Source organism: Capricornis sumatraensis, chromosome 23 (genome assembly GCF_032405125.1).
Source record: "Capricornis sumatraensis isolate serow.1 chromosome 23, serow.2, whole genome shotgun sequence".
NCBI lineage: Eukaryota > Metazoa > Chordata > Mammalia > Artiodactyla > Bovidae > Capricornis > Capricornis sumatraensis.
The window spans coordinates 34,468,826-34,477,781 of record NC_091091.1 but is presented as its reverse complement, the minus strand read 5'-3'; the positions used below and the strand labels follow the sequence as shown (position 1 = coordinate 34,477,781).

At 37.1% G+C, this 8,956-nt stretch overlaps 1 protein-coding gene across 1 annotated transcript in view; it reads right to left on the bottom strand.

The window, feature by feature from the left end:
* Positions 1-1,839: 1,839 nt before the first annotated feature.
* NHLRC2 (NHL repeat containing 2) overlaps positions 1,840-8,956 on the bottom strand; it is a 52,159-nt gene continuing 45,042 nt past the window's right edge. Inside the window, exons 10-11 of the mRNA XM_068961700.1 lie at positions 7,743-7,962; positions 1,840-2,110 (exon numbers count right to left, since the gene is read on the bottom strand). Of these exons, the coding sequence (XP_068817801.1) occupies positions 1,854-2,110; positions 7,743-7,962 (477 nt within the window). The 3' untranslated portion in view covers positions 1,840-1,853. The remainder of the gene's footprint in view (positions 2,111-7,742; positions 7,963-8,956) is intronic.

The following is an 8,956-nucleotide window of genomic DNA, read 5'->3' as shown; positions in this document are numbered from 1 at the left end:
AAATAATTACCAAGCATTCCTGAATTAGCAAGTTAAAAGTGTATATATTTTCTTCACAGAGTGAAATTGTTTATGTCCTTAAATAGGAAAAAATTAAGCCAAACTATTTTTATTCTGTCCAGCTGGAAACGAGAAGTATAGTAATAAAATGAGATTTTAAAAATGACTATGGCCTATTCTCCATAAAAGAGAATGTCAATATTATACATTCTTTTATTACAGAACATTTTTTTTTATGGAGAGAAAAGGTTTATGAGGTATATATATATATAATTTTAAATAGAATTTCTTTTAACTTTACATTTATTCTTCTCTTTAAAAACAGCTTTAGGAGGCTACAAATTAAATAGTCATGATCTATGCATTCCCTTACTTCATATTTAGGTAATCTGAAATAGTATGTTCAAAACTATATTTCAAAAGAATATAAAGATATGAGCAGATGATTATGCTTAAAAAATTACAATTCAAACAGCACTGGTTTTTAAGCGACAAGGTGTCTATAAATATTTACTGAATAAGTATGATTCACCTGTTGTTTTTAAAATCTTGTAAGCTGATTAAACCACAAACATGTGGAATCAGTTTTAGTAAAAACAAGCAGAGTCTTTTAAAATAGTTATAAAGAGAAAGCATCACTGAAAAGAAAAACCTTTCCAATATCTTCTGGTGACTATTTCTTTTAAGGTTAGAAAAAATACACCAAAAACAGGATCATCAAGTCACTGTATGTTTCAACCCTAATATTGTAAAGTAATATAGTAAGATATACTTTATATAATGAAAGCATAAAAGTGCTTCATATTGAAATTTTCACCTTGAAGGCTTAACAGCTATTTTTTAAAAATTACAATAATGATAATTTAAATTCTCAATATGCGAACCAAGAAACCCCCAAACCGAGCAAATCTGCATTTAATGCTTCAACTGAAATGTAAATTTCTAGTACAACATACATACCCATTTGCATCGGACTTAGCTGTAACAATTAATTCTTTACCATTAAGTGGTGTCACATGCAGTAATGTGTTCTGAAGTTCCATTCTCTTTGAAAGTCCTAATATTTCTAAGGAGTCATTCATTACTAAAGACTGTTCATTCATTACTAAACACTGTTCATTCATTACTAAAACTGTTCATTCAGAAAAACGTTAAAAGGATATGTCCTTAGAGACTCTAACTTTCAGAAATATAGAAATATATTTTCTGTATATAGAAATATACAGAATATTTAACATACCATTAATAATGGTATGCTAAAATAGCAAATAATTTATAACCATAAATATATCTCAAATGAGAAAATCGCAGAAGAGAACAGGAATAGTTTTACCACCTACATGCTCTTCAAGCCACTACTGTGATGAAGACATTTTTCTTCTTGATCTAAAACAGACCTTACACCTTGAATGGCAGGTGTCCTTATACCAACAGGTGGATCTTAAGCTCTATTTAAAGTTACTGTGAAATTTATACATTCAGGTGTGCTGCTTCATAAAAGGTAAAAGTTAGTTAAAATATTTGGTATCATTATTGTTACCAGTATTCATTGAAAATTATCTCACGATAATATTCTTTCCTATAACATGGACTTAAGTCTTGTGCCAAGTAACAGCACAGATTACAGAATCATGGTTCAAATCATGGACAGTGACTTTGCTGGTACACAGCCAGAATGAAGGAATTTGTCTATAATAAATAATTAAATAAGGAGCAAACTTTATTTTAGTATCAGTTGCTAGAACTGAACAATGGGTTTCTAGGTACCCAGAAGCAGAAATAAAGTTTCTTTTCATAAATTACAGTGACGGTGAGGATCAAGAAGAGGTGGCACTGGGCTGCTAGCCAGCTTGCTAAAATATATACTTGAGTTCTACTGGAGGTATGCAGTCTTGCTGTGTATCAGTTATTTGTAAAGGCTGACTGAACGAAATTCCCTTCATCATACAGGCACTACTGTCTGCGCTACAGTAATAGAGAAACACGCTGATAGACAGAATGGCCTCAAGTGATAAACAATCTCCAGGAATCTGCAGTGAGATTGTTGGTTGATTGGAAATGCTCTCTATCTCTCCAGATGGTATCTGTCCTTGAAGAAGCCATTCATTGCCTAGAAAATAGAGAGATAAATTATTAAGACTGCATAAGAAATTGAGTAGGAAATCAGACAAACTTTACAAACACTAGATTTACTCAATTAACAATATTTACTGCTGCTGCTGCTAAGTCACTTCAGTCGTGTCCGACTCCGTGTGACCCCACAGACAGCAGCCCACCAGGCTCCCCCATCCCTGGGATTCTCCAGGCAAGGACACTGGAGTGGGTTGCCATTTCCTTCTCCAAGGCATGAAGGTGAAAAGTGAAAGTGAAGTCATTCAGTCGTGTCCGACTCTTTGAGACCCCATGGACTGCAGCCTACCCGGCTCCTCCATCCATGGGATTTTCCAGGCAAGAGTACTGGAGTGGGGTGCCATTGCCTTCTCCAACAATATTTACTGAAAGCCTCTAAATGCCAGGCATTGTGCTCTGTGTGAGGAACACAAGATATAAGAAGTCCCTAATTTAGTCATCTTGATATCAAATTAAAATTCTTTCTTTGAACACTGCAAACATAAATTAATTTTTATTGAAATCAAGATGAATATTACAAGTATGGTTATAGATTTAAAATGTGGTAAAATTAAAATGAAAATGTAGAAATGAAACCTATTAATAAGTCCTAGAAATAAACATAAGACACTTCAGAAAATAGTTAATTTTTACCAGATAAAAGTATCTAGAAATATAATATGCAAACTACAAAACAAGCTAGGGAATACAAACGTATGTACAACTCTGCAGTGACTTTCCATTAAAGACAGTGATGAATTATCGATTATCCAAAGGTAATAAAAAAATTGATTTTTTTTCAGAAACAAGTAACACTGCATACATTATTCCAATGGACTCACTGTAAAAGACAAATCTTTGTTTACTTCATTTTAATACATAAGACTCCTCTGAGACTTAAATATATAGATCATCTATACAACAAACATCTAAAAATCACTAAAAATCTGTCTTCTAGTATTAAAGTTTTTAAAACGTCTTCATTCGCCCAGTGCCTTCTCTCCAAAGGAAAGTGTATGTCACCCTGAGGAAGCACATACCTAGGCTGACAGCGTAAGAGGGGCTTAGCTACTAAGAGCCAGTATTTGGGAAATGCAGGGCATGCTTTCCAGCCATCTGAAATAGAATACACTGAACAAAATCTAATGACTTACCAACAACTCAGGGCTATCTGTACAACAACTGGACCATCTACTGAGCAGTGATGAAACTCTATGCCTGTCTTTTAGCTTCTCTTTCTTTTTTGACCTCAGGATGAGTCAACAGACTACAGCACCTGTCTCTACCTGTCCTCTTCATTTCTCCTTTAGTTTATTGCTTCTAATATTCTGTTGATTGAAAAATTAAATTTGAGAAAATTATATCAAGTAAGAGTAAGGAAACTGTGAAAGGTGAGACTCTAAAGAGTTAAAAGCAGAGCTTTTAAACATAATTCTTTTTAAAGTCTCTGGCCTTCTTTGCTTATTTCTGGACTGAGGAATATGTTTGATTTTGTTATACAGCAGATTAGTAAGGGAACTTCTTATATTTTAAATGAAAACAGGAAAATAATAAATTATGCTATTTTAAAGTGTTTCTGTAGACAATTTTCAGATACTTCACATGAAGGATTTGTGAAGCACAATATGCCCTTGGGGCTTTTATACTGCCATTTATTTATTAATTTATTGGCTTAAAACCTTCCCATAAATGCTGGCAGCTTTAAGATTAGACCCACCAAAATTTAGTTAAAAATCAGTGTTACGGTCTCTAAATAACAGGCCAAGAAGAAGTGTCCTTTAATCACAAGTTTACAAATGTATCCTATAAAATAATATACTCAAAGACTTAAATTATTAGGATTCTTGCTTGAAAGTTTGTCCCTATACCAAAAAAAAAAAAATTGTTTCCCTGGTGGCTCAGTGGTAAAGAATCTGCCTGCAGTGCAGGAGATGCGGGTTTGATGCTTGGGTGAGGAAGATCCCCTGAAGAAGGAAATGGCAACCCATTTTCCATTGCTTGGGAAACCCCACGGACAGAGAGGCCTGGCAGGCTACAGTCCATAAGGTCACAAAGAGTTGGACATGAGCTGGCAAGTAATGCATAACAATACAATAAAAATGGAACCAATGCCTTGGATAAGTGTTAAGATAACTAAGAATTTTCTCTACAGATTATTTCATTTTCCTTTAACACTACCTATATTTTGTATTCTAATAACTCAATATTAATATCATTAACTTGTGTAACTGACAAAGTAGAGTTAAAATAAGCATGTTAATTTACCAATATCCTACTTAAAAATAATGTTTAATTTCACGGAGAGAAATTAAATTAACATGATCTCCCAGTGATAAAATGCTTTCAGACTAATGGAACTAGGCAGAACAGCTGAACTGGCAGTCGAGGACTTGCTCTAAACTTACTGAGGAATGAATGGCCAGGGTCTGAGCTCTCTTCTGCCCACAAGGCTAGCTCCAAACATCCGCTAGTGCTGCATGGCTCAGAACCCTCCTCTGCAGGGAGTGGACGCTGGTGATCTTCTCACAAGCTCAGTCGGTCCCTCCAGAGCCAGCACACAATTTCTTCTGGCTAGCCTACCAAGGGCTCTCTGCTCTCTTGCATGGATTCTAAGTGGGCAGTTGCAGGACAATAGCTGCTGCCCTGAGAATGTACCAAGGTAAGAAGGCATATAGCCTGGATCTGGGTAATTACAAAAGAAAAGTGTGTGAGAGGGCATGAGGGAGGCGGAGTAGGCCAGGAAACCGAAACCTGAGTGAGAACATGTGCAAGAGTGTGGGAGGCTCGGACAGAAGAAGACACTAGAGACAAGAAGTCAGGATTCAATTATGGACGACAACTATTTCACTTTGGAATTACGGCCTACTCAGTTAGAGAGGCTGGAAAGCGCTGCTATAAGACAAGCAGTATACTGATTACCTGTAAATTCATGAAATAAGTTCACACTGATTCAAATACACACCCAAATCTTAACATAATTGACAGTAACTGAATACTTTGAGAATAGGCTCAAACAAGAAGTGTTCTTAGGCTAAAAGACCACAAATTAGACAGGACAAAGGCTCTGCCTGGATTCTAATCACAGTAATTCGTTTATATTCAATTACACATCCTCCTCCAAAAATGTTTTTTCTTCTACTCGAATGGCATACTTTTAAGCAATGGCTTTGGCATTCATTTTCTTGTAGCAAGCAAGTTAATGGGGCTCAAGTGCTACTTTGGGAATCTCTGGAGAAGAAAACACAGATTCAGGCTTAATAACTGGTTTCAATGGACATGAATCTGAGCAAACTCTGGGAGACAGTGAAGGACAGAGAAGCCTGGTGTGCTGTAGTCCACGAGGTCACAAAGAGTCAGACGTGACGGAGCAACTGAACGAGTCAAGTCTTGATACTACCGAAATAAAATGAACAGCAATTGAAAGCTGTAAAGTATTTGACAAGAAACTATCTGGAAAAGTGAAAGATAATAAAACAACCAAAGAACTGAATTAGAATCTGTCAAGTTATTTCAGTTAAAACCAAGAATAAAAAAATTTTTTTAAATCATACTCAAGGGGGAAATCTAATTCTTTAGAATGTGAGATTTAATGGTATAGTGGTAATCACAATTAATACTGGATCAGGACTTGAGAAAACTTCTGATTAAACTACTTAGTAACTACACTTCTTTTTTTAAAATTTATTTTTAATTGGAGGACAACTGCTTCACAATGTGTTGGTCTGTGCTGTGCAATGTGAATCAGCCGTAAGTAAACACATATTTCCTCCCTCTTGAACCTCCCTCCCAAGCCCCCCACCCCACCCCTCTAGGTTGTCACAGAGCTGCTCCCTTGTGCATAACCTTGGCTGGAGAAAAACCACTTCCTTGTGGACTAGACTGACTTTCAATTCATGACAGCCAGCCTCAAATGCAGCCTTTCAGCCGTTCAGCAGTCATACTGTATTTCCCTCACGTGGTTACCCTTTCACCCTTCAGACCCTCTTTCTTCAAACCTCCAAAACCTCCCCAATCCCCTTCTCACTCTCAGCTGATGGTCATACTCCCCAACATATTAATACTAAGAAAACAAGCATACAGAAAAACACTTCTGCAAGCATTCATCTCCACAACTTCCTATCCAGATCTCTGGGTCACACCTGGAGCCTTCCCTCCTCACCATGGAAATGCTGCCCACTTCCCTGGCAAAGACCAGTTTTCCACCTGTGCACTCGAGCCTGTCCTCTCTCGTATCTTCCTAAAGGATATTCACGGCTACCACACATCATCTTTTCTCTACTGATCTTTGCCATCAATAACAGCAAACAAACACACTGCTCTCCCAACTCTGCTTTCCCCTTCAAGCAACTGCTCTCTTTCCTGTTATCTTTCTAACTAAACTCAAAGAGCCATCTACATTTGCTTTCTCCAGTTCCTTTCTTCTTTTTTAATCTGCTCTCATCAGGCACCTCTTTCATCATTCTGAAACAGCTCTGGTGGAGGATATAAATTAACTATAATGTTGAATCAAAGATCAATTCTTAGCCCTTATATTAGCTCATCCATCAACAGCACTTGACACAGCTGATCACTCTCTCCTAAAAACACCTGCTCTAGAAAACCACCCTCTCTGAGTTTTGCCTGTACTTGCTTGCTTATTCATTCTCAGTCTCCTGGGAGGGTCCCTCTTCCCCTCCTTGATCTCTATGCTGTAATGTGCCCCCCACAAAAGTAGAGCCTATGGAAGGCTGTTGGTCCACAACACAATGTGTTAACTCAACACAGTGATGAGTTAAGTGCAGAAATAGAGAGTCACGTTTGGAAACTTCCGTAAAATCCAAATGTTTATAACTGGTGGCCTTGAATTTTATATGTCTTTAGAAAATTAAGTTCATTTCAAGCACTAGTAAGCCTAGAGCTAGCTTGAGATGGAGTGGCACAGTGGAAGGGCTTCCCAAGTGGCACTAGCAGTAAAAAATCTGCCTGTCAATGCAGGAGACGCAAGAGATGCAGGTTTAATCCCTGGGTTGGGAAGATTCCCTGGAGGAGAAAATGGTACCGCATTCCAAAAGTCTTGCTTGGAAAATTCCATGGACAAAGGAGCCTCGCCGGCTATAGTCCAGGGGGCTGCAAAGAGTCGAACATGATTGAGCGACTAAGCACGGACATGCAGCACAAAGAAAAAGACACTAAATTAAGAACAAGCAGAGCTGGGTTCAAATCTCATCTTTTGACCTAATTAAATATATGCCCTTAAGCAAATAATTTCATCTCTTTCAGCCACTAGCCTCCTCATTTATAAGAGGCTTAGAACAGAGGGTGTCTTCAGATGCCTTTCAGTTCTAATATCCAAAGACCTATCATTCTAAGACCACAACAGTCTGCTTCAGGTGATGAACCTGCCTAGGAGTAAATGGCAGCAATTATGATTAACTTTGGGTGAGTTACACAGTTATTTAATAGAGAGAAAGCATCTCAAAGACTAAAGAAAACTGCTAAAGTGGGGTTAGATCTGGATCTTTTTGTGTTATAAGACCCCCTTCAAATCCAGCCTAACTATACAGTTAAAGTATCACATAACAAATGAGAAACATTTCTAGATCAAACAACAAGAATTCATGAAATATTTGCATTTGCAAAGGTTATTGTCATACCTTCAGCTGACAGAAACCAGCAACTGGAAGCTCCCTCAGTTAGCTTTGTTCCCGAAGGGAGGTCTAATCTCAGCTTGAACTGAAGAGTCTGTCCGGGAGAGGCAGCCACAGGGGAGAGTCTAATGCCTGGAGCAGACTTGGGTAGCTTGGGTAAGGTCTTTGGTTTTTCTGCTAGACATGGACCATCCACCACAGCATTTTCAGATCTGAAGACTGGGAACTAAAAACAAGAAAATCTGTTTTCTAAAGCACAGGTACTTTACAGCACTGTAGACTGAGAGAGCTTATTTTCAGACTTCAGTACAAAAGTGAGGTTCAATGTCAAGGAAACTTGATTGCCATTTTCTTCTGAATCAGAATGCGTTTACTTAGACTTCCTCATGATTATTCTGTAGGTTCAAAAAAAACTTCACCCTGGCCAAAAGACCATCAACATTTATGAATGAAATGGAATGAAATTAATTGTTCAACATGTTTATAGAAAGCAGGAAATTAAAATAAAACTTTATCAATTTAAATACAGTGGATGTAATACACACCCTCTTATACTTTTCACTGCCACCTATAAGACATCATTCATCTCAAATCAGAGATCTATGTCAGGAGAAACGAACTTATGTTACGATGGCAATCTGTGTTTTTATTTTAAAACATCTTGGAAATTCCTAGAATTTTAGACAAAGAACTCCTGCATTTTCTGGACAAATGTGACATAGAAAGGGATAACTTGAAATTTTATTAGAGACCATGTCCATTTCTTTAAAATTAGAACGTATTTAAGTTTCCTCTCATCTTATTTTTTAGTCCTGAGAAATGTGGCTTCTAGACCTTTCTTTAAAGATTATTTGGTAATGGATTCACCATAGGAAACAAAGATTACACATTAGTCTGAGGCTTGTTTAAAAATTAAAAAAACAAAACACACTCGGTTAAACAATCCAACCCACGTAGTTTGTGTGTATCAGTATGCCCATACATTTAAAAACAGATGAGTCTTTTTTTCTCCTTTTCTGAAAGTTCATCAAATTCTCTCCAACTTCTAGTGTTTTTCTCAAACACTCTTGGCACAGATGGAATTTTTACTTTAAAAATGACAGGATATCCTTGGAAAAGGCACCCACTCGTTACTCTGTCTACATGCTTCACTTTTACCACTAGCGTTGGCCTAATCAAAAGCGCCTCAGCTGTTGCTAGGGATTTCAGAATCTTTCTTA